This window comes from Stigmatopora nigra, chromosome 17 (assembly GCF_051989575.1).
Source record: "Stigmatopora nigra isolate UIUO_SnigA chromosome 17, RoL_Snig_1.1, whole genome shotgun sequence".
Taxonomy (NCBI): Eukaryota; Metazoa; Chordata; class Actinopteri; order Syngnathiformes; family Syngnathidae; genus Stigmatopora; species Stigmatopora nigra.
In genome coordinates, this window is record NC_135524.1 from 3,513,035 (window position 1) to 3,527,498 (window position 14,464).

A 14,464-nucleotide genomic window follows, 5' to 3' on the forward strand; every position below is an offset into this window, starting at 1 on the left:
TGTGAATATAATGTTCAGTTTTTATACTTTCATTATCTTGTATATATTACTTTAGGGTTGCATTATTTTGCAGTCATGTCACCCTGCTAAAACCTTAATACATATTAACATATAGTCTTTTTTAAATTACAATTGCCAATCAAGACTCTGCATAACAATGTCAATTGTAAATGCAAAGCGAATGATTCAATCAGAGTTTGTTGTATATTCCTTGTATATAATGATGATGATGATGATGATGATGATGATGATGATGATGATGATGATGACTGAGAAGGCGCATGCGCAGATGATTCTGGGATGTAGACAGACGGCGGAAGAAGAATACGCGCGGGGCAAGTGACGTCACTATGTAAGGCGCCCTGAAGCTGGCGCTGAGTTTAAAAGCGCTCTATTTTTTGCAGAGCGTCTGTGCCAAGAACTCCTAATCGGCAAATGCTGCTTTATATCTGTGACACTTTTTTGATCAAGAATCGGAGGTGATGGCTATGCCAAAAGACAGGTATATTTAAGTTTTTTTCCCCTTTGCTTGACTTGGAAAGTTTGTAGACCTATTTTTGCGCATTCCATTCTCGGTGAAAGTACAACTCGGTGATGTTAAGGCACCTAAATGACTAATTCTCGGTTGTAAACACATTTGTAGATGGGAGATCTTTAATGTGAGAAATGTTTATAGTGATCGTGCCTTAAAATGTCAAAAATAAACCTCGTTTTACCTTCGCGTAAAACAAATAGCGCGCTTTATTGTCAGCGACCTTTACGCTCAAGCCACATTGAGCAAAACACAACGATCGTCTAAAAAAAGTAGCCTAAGTTGTCATTTGATCGTAATCCCTTCTCTGTTATTTGTGTCTTACTGTTTAAGATGTCTTTTTCGGAATTTGCGCGGTCAAAATGTTGTCGCATGTCTCAATATGGCGGGCTAAGACTTGCAGGGAAATACTTTTTACCGATACTCATCTTAAGCAATGAAAATGCATTGACTATTAAGCGATAGATGATCTTAACACACTTTTGCCTTATTTATTCACTTTTTGTGTTCTATCCAGCACGCTCCTGCAAGATTTGCCATGCCTTGACGTGCAGGACTCGTTCTTTTCCAAAGTGAACGAGAGCAACAAGAAGAAATGGCAAACTTATCTGATTGAAGACTTGGACAATGAATGTACACCAAATGAACTCATCCCACAATGGTCACCTGGTCCAAAACGCCAACGTACTATATCCAAAGGAAAAGAGAATGACAACAATCATTTTGTCATTTCCAAACGATCAAGGAAGAGGAAAGAATCTTTATCAGGTAAGAAGAAGGGAAAAAAAGTCATTATCGTTGACAACTATTGATGCATATGTCCTCCTGTAGGAATTTCATGGGACCACCTTCCCGATGAGCTGATCCTCAAGATTCTATTTTTCCTGCCTCTGCAGGACCTGCTCAAGACGTCTGTCGTTTGCCGGCGTTGGCATCGTTTGGCGTGAGTTAGAATTGCTCAAGTGATTGTAAAGTCTTTACATAATGTGTTCATTTTAAGGGAGTTCAATGGATTTAACATTGCACGTCAATGGCAGCCAATGAGTTAATTAAAATTGTGAATATTCACATTTTTATGAATGTTAAAAACAGGACCATGAAATTAAAAAATAGAACTATTGCAAATCCTGAGCATATCCAGTTGTAGTGCAATATTTACACTCACATCAACCTCTTTAACTATCTTTTAGGTTTGATGAGTCACTTTGGCAAAGCGTGGACCTAATGGGGGTGACCAAAATGGCTCCAGCACTACAGCAGGTGTTGAAAGCCGGTGTGCGCAGGTTACGCTGCCCTCACTCTTTCATAGACAATCTTCACTTTATGGGCATGTGGTGAGTTAAAAAGTATTGCTACAAATGTGAGGGACAGTGTAGCTAGATACTTGTATGAGGTACTGCAATTGTTCCATAGTCATCAATACATTTTGTTTGGTTTTTTTAGCACATTACCAATGACGGAAATGGACCTATCCGGCTCCATCATCTCCACAGAGACTCTTGAAGGCATCATCCGTCACTGTAATTTGTTAGAGTGTCTCAGTCTGGAGGGGCTGCAACTTTCTGATGATATTATTAGGTGAGTTGACCCCTTACTGAAATGCATTGGAAAAAAATGTGGTTGTTTTTTTTGGAATGGTTGCATATTGACACTTGTATTTCTCCTGTAGCGGTTTATCCCGGAATCCACTTCTGCGGCAGCTCAACCTAAGCGGTTGCTTCAACTTTTCTGCTGAGCCGCTTGCTCACATGTTGCAAACCTGCACAAGGTCCATTTTTTCCCTATGTCTTTTTCCCACTGATACCCAAGTGCAACATGCTTTATCAACATTTGGCTTTTGTTTTTTTATTCTTGCAGACTAGAACAGTTGAACATATCATGGTGCGACTTTGCTAATAATCATGTCAAAAGTGTAGTGAATCACATCAACTCCACTGTTACGCACCTCAACCTTAGCGGGTACAGAGATGGCCTCACACTAGATGGTAAGCAGTGAGGGATAGAAAATTGAATATCATGAAGTTCAATATTTTTTGGCAGTCAATATATCAAATCATTACACCTAGAATGAAATACTTCTGTCCTATTCGTTTTATACTCAATTTTCTCTTTTGGAGGACTCACAAAATAATATCTTCTCTTTTCTAGATGTCAAAGTATTGGTTACCAGATGTCCTAATATTCATGCTTTAGATTTGAGGTAAGTTTGTGTTATTTTATATCACAATAATTCATATTTATACTATTTTTAACTTAAGATCAGAAAGGATAAAGTTTAAATACTGACATATAAAATGACCAATCTAGTTCATCTGAACTGGGAATGTGGAAATGTTGCCATCATGGGTTTATGGACAAATTTTAAGATATATTTATGCCAAATTTTTGTGTTCCAGTGACAGCACGCAACTGATGTCCGATTGCTTTCTCGTGCTCTGTGAGCTCAAACATCTGCAGCATCTTTCCTTGAGTCGCTGCTACCACATTCACATCGCTGCCCTCACGTACGTTCCACCTAGTAGCTCTCGTTATGAGCACCCACCCCAACTAACACCACTTCCATTTACAGTAACCTCAGGAAGACATTCCCCACGCTGCATTACCTAGATGTCTTCGGCCTGGTCAATGACAGCCACTTGACGTCCTTGAGGAAGGAAAGTCCAGGCATTTGTATTAACTCCTTGCCTTTCTCCGCCATTGCACGACCCACGCCGGCCAATATTGTTGGAAATTTTGGAAGCCATAGTATGTGGAACAGAAAGGTTCGACTGCGCATTAGATTATAGGGATTTAAAAATTTGACCTCAGGTAGTTCTGTTCTAGATTGTTGGTATTAAGGTTTATAGGTTGGTTAGCAAAATAATGATTCGACCGGTGAGGTTTTAAAAAGGTTTGTTGGCTCGTTGAATCTGTTCAGAGGTTAATATAAATGTAGAAATTGAAGTGGAATCTACGTGTAATTTTCATTGTCAGTTTATACATTTTTACAGGCTTTATTGCCAGTGTTATTGGAAATGAGATTGTATTTTTCTACAGTAGCTCTAAATCTTGGTCAACTTTAAATGAATCATTCCTGCAAGAAAGTTTACTATTTTCATAATGAAACCAGTTTGGATGTTTCTTAGTGTTTACCTCACTGTAGTTTTTTCCATGTACATGACATCTGTTTAATTGTAACAAAACATTTCTTATGGCACACCAGCAGATCTCCCTTTTCATGAATAAAAAACATATTTTTCATTTATTTTTTTACATTCTTTTTATTGTGTAAAACATATCAAATCAATCAGGCATAATCATTGGACATTTTGAACACTTTGAGACTTAAAAGTCTTCATGGCACTTTTTATTTCACAGTATGATCACCCAATCTCTGTACAACACTTCCCAGAGAAAATATGCACCCCTAATATCTAAACAAGTGGACTGCATTATTTAGAAAGTACACATTCAATTTCACTATTCTATTACTGCGCAAGAACAATTTAGAATTTTTTACTTTAGGTGCAAAGCACTTGACCTATTATGACTCAGGACAAAATACCCATCTTAGTGTGGAATTCTTTGTTTACTCCAAAATAGTTCAAGTATAAAAATATGTTCCAAAACATCTTTTCATACATTGAAATGCAGACCTGTTGCAAAAACGTGTAGAAAATAAATATGTCCAGATTGCACAACACAGCAGAGGTAATGATCATTATACTGAAATTAGCATTATTCCATAAGAGTTGTATCTTCATATCACCCATCACTGTGGAATGAATACAACGCAAAAATCAAAAAGGGGGAAAATACAGAGTATTTAACTCCAAATGAAAAGAAAACAAAACACTTCTATTAAGCTAATATCCATTTTTATCTTTTAACTGCTGTGAACATCCCAACAAATGGGAAGTTTGGTAGAAAAGGATTTAACACATTTCCAGCTCAATTTTCCAGAACAACAGTCCGGAGTCGATCCTCCTCACTCATGCTGATGGTTGCTATGGCGCCATCATTGAACTCAAACGAGCTCCCACCATCCACCACCATGCAGGCATCCCAGCACCGAGAGCGAACACACACCCTGAAAGATAACACAGTTCTAAAAAAAAACAACACTTGGACTAACAAAGCACTGCATCATCAACTGACTTGTGGGTGAAGCCTCTCTGCCGGCTACTGGAGAAGACTCTGTTGACGATTGGCTCTCGGATGCTGAAAAATAAGCGTCTGTCTTCGGGGCTGAAGACCAATGACTCATTGTACTGGTCCGTGACTAGACACAGCAATAGAATAATACTGTTAAAAGGGGGAGCAAACAGTGAATGAATATGATTTTCCAACTCACCCTTCTCAATTAGGTCAAGGTTTAATGGCATATCGAGGCCTGTTTGACACTTTCCTGAAAGAAAAGATAGTGCTAGTGTCTTACTGTTCATAGACTTTTGTTTTAAAAGACTTTGCATTGATAATCTACCTATTTTTAGGATGTTGTTTACTGCTTGCACTGCAAGTTTGTTGATGTTATATGACCTGGAAATAGAGGAAATGTGTTTTTGAGACTGAAACTTTTAATAAGGGACTGTAAATACCAAGATTTTGTGAAATATGTGACTACCAACCATGCTTTGGACCCTGTTCCAGTACAAATGCTGAGCCCTGAACTCTTCTGCTTTTCCCATGGACCGTCATCCACTGAAATCTCGTAATAGGAAGCCCTGAAGTAATGACATCTTTGAACAAGTGCTCACATGTACGTACCTTTGAGCTGACCTAAGCAACAAGTGATGGAATTTCACTTGCAAGAAAAAGGTATACCTGGAGGAGAGTGATTCTCCAATGAAAATTTCATTCAAGCTCCTAACGGGGAGAAGACTGGGTTTGGAGAACCTTTCGTTTAGTGTTCCAGTCTCTGTGAATCAAAGACAATGTGTTTAAGACCAAAGAATCATTGAAAGTGTAGGAGATGCTTTCCTTCAGTCTGTGTGAATAAAGAGGACTAGTTTCAAGTCTGATGGGGACAGAATGCAAACTAATACCTACTCTGCTGGTTGTCCATGGTAGTAATACGATGGGCTTGGCTGTGCTGCTCCAAACTCAGCTGCTGCTCATGAAGATCTAGCGGAGTGGGATTTATTCCGGTGCCCTCAAGATGCAGTCGACTTCTCTCACGCCATTGCCACCTGAAACACAATGAAGGAAAGACAATGAAATGTACAACTGCAAAGTACTATGTAATAAATCCATTTTTTGTTCGTATGTATATGTTGATGAAAAGTACTGTGTTATTTTATAATAGTGATTTAAGAGCTCACTTTAAACCTCAAAATTCCTGGAAAAAATACACACCTGAACTCACCACGGAAGAGTCTTCCCAGGGCCTCTGGGAATTTGTAAGTGTACTTGACCGGCAAGCACAGATGACCTTCAGACCTTTAAAAGTGAATAGATAAAGGGGATTTGCCATATTGTAGAAAAGACACAATGACAAAACAAATGGTTGTAAACATGTTTGGCTTCCTTGAAAGTGAAGCTCAAACGGCATTGGTTTATGACACACCTCTCAGGGTCTGTATTGACGCCAACAACTGGTTTGTCCTTGCTCAAAACCTTACTGGCAACAAGCAGCATTGTCCCGTCACCTAACAAAACAAACTGCAGTTAAAAAAACATGTATTGTGTATTTGAAGTTGAAAGAAAGTTCTAATTATTCTTACCCCCAGCAGAAATGATGGCATCCGCCCACTGCACTATTTTTGTATCATATTCCCCTCTTTTTACCACTTGTACTTCAATTCCTTCTTTCCTAGAAAGGCAAGGTAGTACAATTTTACCCCAGCATTCTGCAGCAGCAAAATAAGAATAGAAAGTGTGTGTTAAAGCTTACTGCAGACTTGTCACAATGTGCTCCACGTTGTTGGTGTGGATGTTGTGTCTTTCCAGAAGCCCACTGTAGCTTGATCCTTTCATAGCAAGCTGTCAATCACATAAAATGTGCGTTTATGCAGCTTTAAGTAATGTTTTTTCCAAAGGCTGCCATTGACAGCAATAGACGTCCGATTAATCGTTATCGTGAAGGGTGACACCCCTACTTACCAGGTGTTTTAAATCCTCCTCGGAGAGTCCTGCATACCGATAACGCTGCTGTTCAAACTCATATCGGGTGGTCTTAGTGACCACCGCTACTTTTGCTGGTTTAAAACCACAATGGGCGTTGCTTGAAGAGTTGCATGATGAAGTATGAATTAGACTTCCGCGTAGGAGGCTTCGATTTGACACATGATTCGCAATCCACAGCAATTTAGCCAAAGAACAGCGAGGCATACTTAGGAAAATGCAAAAGAACAATCTAAAAGTATTTCAGGATGTGCAGAATGACGCTTTCGTTCAATACTACTTGCACGCTTCCATCCAAAGACAAAGTCATGTCAAACTATTCATCGGGTGTGGCGATCATCATTTTAAAGAGTGTGAGTAGATGATCCGAAAGGTCACACAGATGAGATTTATTTGTTTAGGGAGTTCTCCACCACATTACCGTCAAATAGTTACAGTGCCCGTCTGTGAACGTTTAGATCCAAACTAGCCTACGTCACTAGCGCTGAACAGCTAGAAGTGGCTAACACGTTGCTCAAAAATAGTCAACAAAAAGGCCCCGTGATTGATGTGGATTTAATCCAAGTTGCATGAAAACTGCAGCCCACGCACGCACGCACCCAACAGGTATTTAGATCACGCCGTAAAATAATACGATTTTACAACAACTGTGAAAGTAAGCGAATGCGCAAGTCAACCCCGCACGTATTTATGAAACGTCATGGCGTCAGGCGTAAAATAACGTCTTCTCATTGGCTCTTTGGAGGGTGTAGCCTGATTGGTGGTCGTGGTTTGTTATTGAAGTTGTGGAGTTTGTGCCGTGGTTTATGACGCGTTCAGGTAAAATCGGATATTCTATGTTCACAGTTTATCATGGGCAATAGTCATCCTCTAATATTCTAAGTGGCAAATAACTTAAGATATTTTTTATAAGACATAGATATTAACACATTCATTATATTTTAATAGATCACAACATTGATTAATAGTAGAAGTATTAAAAAATACAATTGTATTCAAGTTATCATGACCCCTGTATACTTGACATATGAATGCCCCCTGTGGTGTATGGGATATCTATAGCTCAGGTTTCTTGAATCCTTATGAGGAAACATCTCATATTCTCTATTCATCATGCCTATAAATAGCAGTAATGGTGCTTGACTGCAGGACCCTTTTAATTATGTGATTTTATTGGGTTGGAATGTAAAACTGTACGCGTAGTGGTAGTCCATATTCCATAATCAAATTTTTGCTCTTTAATCAATAAGTGAAAACTTTTCTTAATTTTTAGTAACTATGTTGTTGCAGGTTTGAGCCAATATAGCCACAAGGTCTACCTTTTTCAGATAATTGAGGAGTGGCATGTTCTCTGTGGAATTGACTCAAATTATAACGTCCCAAGCATGTGAAACTCTTGTATTTCCTACATCATGACCTTTGAAGGATGGTCAACACAATGGAAAAAAGGAAAAGACCAGAGAGGATGGTGAGCTGACATAATTGCCTGTAAATGTGTCACAAGGATAACCGTCCAATGGGAGGATCGTTTCAAAACTGTCTACTACACTTTGGTCTCCCACCCTATTTCTTTTGCTCTAACCCCTCCCAAATATAGTACGAGTTAGGGAGTACCATCTCTCCTCATTTACGGCATTCTGGATTTCATCAGTCTGTTCTTCTGAATCATAAAGGCATCCTCTTAGATCACACCTGCAAGGTATCCCTCATCTGAGAAGAATCAAAGAGCAAGTTTTAAGAGGTATGTGGATGACAACATCATTGATTGACTAAATGTGTTGTAAATCACATGGGCGCCAACTAATCATTAATATTATAATAGAATTGTTTCAATAATGCTGTGTATTTTGAAAAGATGCCATAACTGTGAATTGGTTACTATAGCATACTGGTGAATTGATATATTCCAAAATTACAATTCTGCAAGGATCATTTAGATGATTCTATGAATCTCCCATGCACATTTTTATAATTTAATCAAATGCTCTATGTAAATACAGTTTTCAACAACCATGAATGTAAATTTTTAGTTCACAGCGGCAATATGCAGCGTTTCAGAGAAGGTATACACATACGTACCATGAAAGCCAAGAGAAAAGTAGAGGAGATCTCCAAAGAAGACATCTTGACTTTCCTGAAAAAGAATGCATTTGTGCTCTTCACAGTTGGTGCAGTTGTCATAGGTATGTATGCTTTTACAAAGTGAATCATAAAAGTCAAGATAATGAAAAGAATCAGTCTTAATATACATTCCCTGCCACCTTCATTGTCTTTATAGGAATTATACTGGGATTTGCATTGCGTCCTTACAAAATGTCATATCGAGAGGTGAAGTATTTCTCATTCCCTGGAGAACTACTGATGAGAATGCTGCAGATGCTTGTTCTACCTTTATTGGTCTCTAGTTTAATAACAGGTAAAATCAATGATACACTTTTTGTTTAATTAGGTATAAGGAATATGTAGATATGTTTAGTGTATTTATTATGCTTCAATTACAACAGTACACCCAAATAGGAGAGATTGCTTGTTCTAGTTAATTTATTGTTTTCCCGTTATTGTGTGCATTAGGAATGGCAGCCTTGGACAGCAAAGCCTCAGGAAAAATGGGCATGAGAGCTGTGATTTATTACATGACCACTACATTTATTGCCGTTTTTATTGGTATCCTCATTGTCCTCATCATCCACCCAGGAAAAGGATCTAAAGATGAATTTGGAAAGCAACAGATGCTAGAAGAAGTCCGTCCTGCAGATGCTTTTTTGGATCTGATCAGGTAGCTTGTAATTAAGTAAGAAAGTGTAATATTAGTGCATGCAAGAGTCCTTTTTTTAAAACAAGTTGAATCAGTTCTTACTAACTTGATTCTCATTTTAGAAATATGTTTCCTCCAAACTTAGTCCAAGCCTGCACACAACAGGTAAGCTACAAAGATATTGTGTTATATCGCTTATTTTGTGATTACTTCAATCTTTTTAGTGGATTGGGTTTTATGTTTGCAAAAGAAGTACTTCGTTGAGTTTTAGTACGACATATGATAAAGAATATTCTGGTAGACAGCAGATTTTTTTGATTACATCAATCACAGAAAATTGCCCATGCTCTGAAGCAGTAATGTAGCCCCAGATCATTCCATTACCATCACCATAATTGACAGTTGACCTGACTTACTTTTTGTCAAATGGTTATTTTTACACTGGATTTAGTATAATCAGCCAAATTAGGGATAGTTTGATACAATTAATCAGAGATCTAGTGTTAAAGATTGTATGAATGTACAGAATGGGTAGTTTATATTACTTAACTTTCTTATCTAACCAAGTTCCATCCTCATTCCTCTTGTCTAGTTCAAAACCAAATATGGAAAACGTGTCATTCATGTGACTGTAACAGTGAACGACACCCTCTTCAATACGACCAATGGCACACAAGAGATCATGGAGGTAACCCGGGAGGAATTGATACCAATCCCTGGTCAGGTGAACGGAGTAAACGCACTAGGATTGGTGGTCTTCTCAATGTGTTTTGGGCTGATAATAGGCAACATGAAAGAGCAAGGGCAACTCCTGAGGGATTTCTTTGACAGCCTTAATGAAGCAATCATGCAACTTGTTGCTATTATCATGTGGTAGGCCTTAACATTCCGTTTCATCTTAATTTTGCAATCACATTCAAAACAGACTTCTCCATGTTTACAGGTATGCTCCTATTGGTATCCTGTTCCTCATTGCTGGAAAAATAGTGGAAATGGATGATCTCACGCAGATGGGTGGCCAGTTGGGCATGTACACCATCACAGTGATCATTGGGTTGATGATCCATGGCGTTCTTATTCTTCCTACCCTGTATTTTGTCATCACTCGGCAGAATCCTTTTATTTTCATTGCTGGGCTCGTGCAAGCTCTCGTTACAGCACTTGGCACCTCATCCAGGTAAGAGCATTCATCCTAACAAATGTTCCAAATCAAACATTGCAAACCATATATAAGCATTTAAGTCAAATATGAACATTTCTACACTGTCTTCTCCCAGCTCAGCTACTCTTCCCGTCACATTCAAATGTTTGGAGGAGAACAACAAAATCGACAAGCGAATTACTCGTTTTGTTTTGCCCGTTGGTGCCACCATCAACATGGATGGCACTGCTCTTTATGAAGCACTGGCTGCCATTTTTATTGCCCAGGTTAACAACATGGAGATGAACTTTGGGCAGATCATCACTATCAGGTAAGAAGTAAAAAAAAACTGGCAACATTTGAATAAAAATGACTATGATTTTTTGCTCTGGAATGAAGTATTACAGCAACTGCAGCTAGCATTGGAGCGGCTGGCATCCCACAAGCCGGCTTGGTCACTATGGTGATTGTATTGACCTCCGTTGGACTTCCTACAGATGACATCACTCTTATCATTGCAGTAGATTGGTTCCTGTGAGTGTTCTATGGCTTCAAAAAAATATAACCATAACCATCCATACTACCACCTACTGACACACTTTTCAGTTCTCCCTCAAGTCCTGCTCTACATCTTTTCCTTTGTATCGAATACATTCTGAACTGAGTTTTAACATAGTAACATAATTAGGTTTCCCAAATTAAGATTTCAAATTAGAAGACCCTTCTCAGTAATTGCTCAGTTAACTGGGGCAAAGTGGAAGAATACCTTTCTTCACAACTAGGATAGTCCAAATATGAATATTATAATAGAACAGAATAGTTTGTAACCTTGTATATCTTTACTAAACACTAGAGGGCAGTGGGTGTTTTTAAGATTTTCATCTCATCTCATTTTCTGAATGGATTTATCCTTATTAGTGTTGTGAGGGGGTGCTGGAGCATGAAATATTTACATTGTGTCATTTGGATCCATATTGACAGGGACCGTCTGCGTACTACTACCAATGTTTTGGGGGATTCCATTGGAGCCGGCATCATAGAGTTCCTATCTCGGAATGAACTTCGCAGCAAGGATGTGGAAATGGGAAATTCTGTAGTGGAGGAGAGAGAGAGGAAGAAACCTTACAAGCTCATTTCACAGGATTGTGACCTGGAAAATGACAAACATGGTCATCATGAATCAAGCATGTAGATTATGCAAAATATCTCTTCCAGCTTTCCAAACAGCCCACGCTGTTTTGTTTTGTTTTGAGAAATGTTGCTCTTACCTTTGATTTTAAAAACACAATCATTATTTTTATCTTCTTCAATAAGTGATTTCATACATTCCTCCAAAAGGGTAGAACATTTGCTTAATTTATATAGACTGAGGCTGCTTCTTTTGTATATTTATTGCATAAAAATAAATGCTCGTATATGTCACAACATATCTACACCCAAGTTTGTTGAGCAAGTAGAAAAGGGAAGTGAAATATTTCTAAAATAAAGCTAAAAAGAGCTAAAAAAAAATCAGGCCAGGTTGAGACTCTATAACTCTTTTTCACTAATTATTATTGTGTATTAATATTGTTGAATGCGACCTCAATCAAGGCTCTTTATTACTATTTTACACTCCCATGCTTTAATAGTGCATTTTGAATTAATATTCTCTTTTAGGTATGACTATAATAGAAGAAATGCAAAAAGGTTTATTGCTGTTGAATGGAAAGTCTTTTAATTTATAGGCATTAAAAAGGTTAAAAACAATAAATAATGTTTTCATTGTGTTCATAATATTGTATTTTCCTCATTCTTATGTTGCTCCTCAAAAACAGTTTGTATGTTGGGTTGATTGAATATTATAAATTGCTTATTGGTGAGAATGCTAGTAGTTGTATCAGTAATATGTCTGGCTGATAATTTGCTCCAGCACCCCCTGCGACCCTTGTGATGATGAAGCAGTTCAGAAAATGAGATGATGACATGAGATAATAATAATAGTAATGACACGAATATATTTAATCAACAATTCTGCTTCTAGGAATAGTTACTGAAAGTTTTTGAAACTGTATGTGAGTAAAATAAGTGGATTGAAACCGAAAGATGGCGACAAGAGATGGTAACAAGCGGTGGTCTGCCACGCCTATTATAGAAAGAAGAAGAACCATTTATTTTCTTGCATTGCAAACTCGGTGTTTGCACGTTGCAAGTCAGGAGAAATCGTTTATCCTTCTCTCCACTTAATCTAACCCTGTTGCAGAAAGAATGGCTCAGCTTGGCAGAGTTCTTTGCATCATCACCGGGGCTTCCAGAGGTTTGGGCCGGGCTATTGCAAAGGAAATGGCCCAGCAGGTAAAACCCAAGTCGGTGTTTGTCCTGGTAGCTCGATCAGGTGACGCGCTTCGGGATCTTGAGACAGAACTGACAGAGTCGGATCTGGAGGTCCGGTGCTTGGTCTTGGATTTGTCATCGATGGATGCACCGGAGACTGTCGTGCAGACTGCTAAAGAAGCCTTTTCGCCTGATATCGAACATGTTATGCTCTTTAATAACGCTGGTAAGGTCTTTAAGAGGAGGAAAAGTATCATTCAAATCATATCATAATATTATTATCAAAATAAGATTTGTGTGATCATCTGTACTCATTGTGATGTTTTGTGGCACCATTTTTGCATATTGAAAATGGAAGTAGATTGCAAAAGTTCTGCACAGTTTATTGATCCTTTTGGGCTGATGATTAACATGTGTCAAAGTGGAGGCCCGCGGGCCAAATCTGGCTCACAGCATCATTTTGTGTGGTCCGAAAAAGTAAATCATAAGTGCCGACTTACTGTTTTAGGATCAAATTAAAATGAAGAGTATAGATGTATATTACATTTCCTGATTTTCCCCAGACCCAGGATATCTCCGTTTTTGACCAAATTGATGTACACATCTTAATCATCTTGTTGGGAAATGAAATATTTACATGAGCAAATATGTCTTCCCAGGCGCGATAGGTGACGTGTCCCGTTTCTCTAGAAGCTTCACCAGCATGGCCGAGGTGAACTCGTATCTGTCATTCAACGTCAGCTCCGCTTTGTGCCTTACCGCCGGGGTGCTGCAAGCCTTTCCAAAGCAATCTGGCTTACGCCGATGTGTGGTCAACATCTCCTCACTTTGTGCCCTGAAGCCGTTCTCTTCTTGGGTGCTATACTGCACCGGCAAGGCGGCCCGTGATATGATGTTTAAAGTTTTGGCGGAGGAAGAACCGGATGTCCGTGTCCTCAACTATGCTCCAGGTGAAGCCTTGTTTACCATTTACTGAATATTCTTCTGCTGTTTCTTACCATAGATGTGCTTTTCCTTTTTTTGTATTTACCAGGTCCTTTGGACACTGAAATGCTCACATTTGCCAGGAACAATTCCGGGGATTTGGGAGTAAAGAATAGCATTTCTCAAATGTTTGATGAAGGCAAGGTACTCACATGTGAGGCTACCTGTGCAAAATTGATGAAGCTGCTACTGGAAGATAAATATACATCAGGAGATCACATTGATGTCTACGATGTGTAGTACACTATCGTATAGATTAACAGAACACACTTCTAAATGCATTCCATGGCGTTTGTCTTAATCTTTGCTTCTTATTTTAGGAATAGCATTGATTTGTGGCCTTAAATCTGTCATGCTTTAATGCACTTTTAAAACCTAAAGCATTTATCTATGAAGTCAATATTACAATTATGAAGGAAAAATATCTGTTATGATTGCATATGTATTTTCACATCAGTGCAAATGAAGCTTTATTTAAAATGGACCAAAACCTTTTCCTGGCATTGCCACAAAATGATGTCAAAATGCCTTAATTATGATCTTAAATCACAAAATAAAAAGTAATCTTATTCTAGAATCAACTATATTCCAGAATGCCTGTTTCTTTTTAGTCCAGGATACAGAATATGCACAAAAACAA

General features: G+C 38.4%; 4 protein-coding genes across 5 annotated transcripts; 3 read left to right on the plus strand and 1 right to left on the minus strand.

Annotated features, from left to right (window-relative positions):
* Positions 1-330: 330 nt before the first annotated feature.
* On the plus strand, positions 331-3,623 carry skp2 (S-phase kinase-associated protein 2, E3 ubiquitin protein ligase). The gene is made up of 10 exons (XM_077737102.1): positions 331-502; positions 1,050-1,300; positions 1,364-1,475; positions 1,723-1,866; positions 1,976-2,110; positions 2,202-2,300; positions 2,390-2,517; positions 2,681-2,732; positions 2,929-3,036; positions 3,102-3,623. Exons 1-10 carry the CDS (start codon positions 483-485, stop codon positions 3,316-3,318), a joined length of 1,266 nt encoding a protein of 421 aa, XP_077593228.1. The 5' UTR covers positions 331-482; the 3' UTR covers positions 3,319-3,623.
* Positions 3,624-3,862: 239 nt separating this feature from the next.
* On the minus strand, positions 3,863-7,357 carry nadk2 (NAD kinase 2, mitochondrial). Its single transcript, XM_077737101.1, has 12 exons — positions 6,614-7,357; positions 6,405-6,493; positions 6,235-6,323; positions 6,078-6,159; positions 5,867-5,950; positions 5,561-5,700; positions 5,336-5,429; positions 5,140-5,235; positions 4,995-5,050; positions 4,866-4,919; positions 4,670-4,793; positions 3,863-4,601 (listed from the first exon to the last, which is right to left on the minus strand). The coding sequence occupies exons 1-12, from the start codon at positions 6,839-6,841 to the stop codon at positions 4,463-4,465; spliced, it is 1,275 nt and encodes a 424-aa protein (XP_077593227.1). The 5' UTR covers positions 6,842-7,357; the 3' UTR covers positions 3,863-4,462.
* A 668-nt stretch (positions 7,358-8,025) lies between these two features.
* LOC144210436 (excitatory amino acid transporter 1-like) lies at positions 8,026-11,770 on the plus strand. The gene is made up of 11 exons (XM_077737103.1): positions 8,026-8,102; positions 8,232-8,375; positions 8,665-8,817; positions 8,913-9,050; positions 9,206-9,410; positions 9,512-9,554; positions 9,982-10,262; positions 10,333-10,566; positions 10,667-10,861; positions 10,930-11,064; positions 11,512-11,770. The coding sequence occupies exons 3-11, from the start codon at positions 8,679-8,681 to the stop codon at positions 11,720-11,722; spliced, it is 1,581 nt and encodes a 526-aa protein (XP_077593229.1). The 5' UTR covers positions 8,026-8,102; positions 8,232-8,375; positions 8,665-8,678; the 3' UTR covers positions 11,723-11,770.
* An 862-nt stretch (positions 11,771-12,632) lies between these two features.
* On the plus strand, positions 12,633-14,410 carry spra (sepiapterin reductase a). Of its 2 annotated transcripts, XM_077737385.1 has the most exons (4): positions 12,633-12,823; positions 12,893-13,066; positions 13,500-13,790; positions 13,874-14,410. In XM_077737385.1, the coding sequence occupies exons 1-4, from the start codon at positions 12,775-12,777 to the stop codon at positions 14,062-14,064; spliced, it is 705 nt and encodes a 234-aa protein (XP_077593511.1). In that variant the 5' UTR covers positions 12,633-12,774; the 3' UTR covers positions 14,065-14,410. The 2 variants fall into 2 exon arrangements, with proteins under 2 accessions (XP_077593511.1, XP_077593510.1); XM_077737384.1 differs by having other exon boundaries at positions 12,633-13,066.
* The last annotated feature ends 54 nt before the right edge of the window (positions 14,411-14,464 follow it).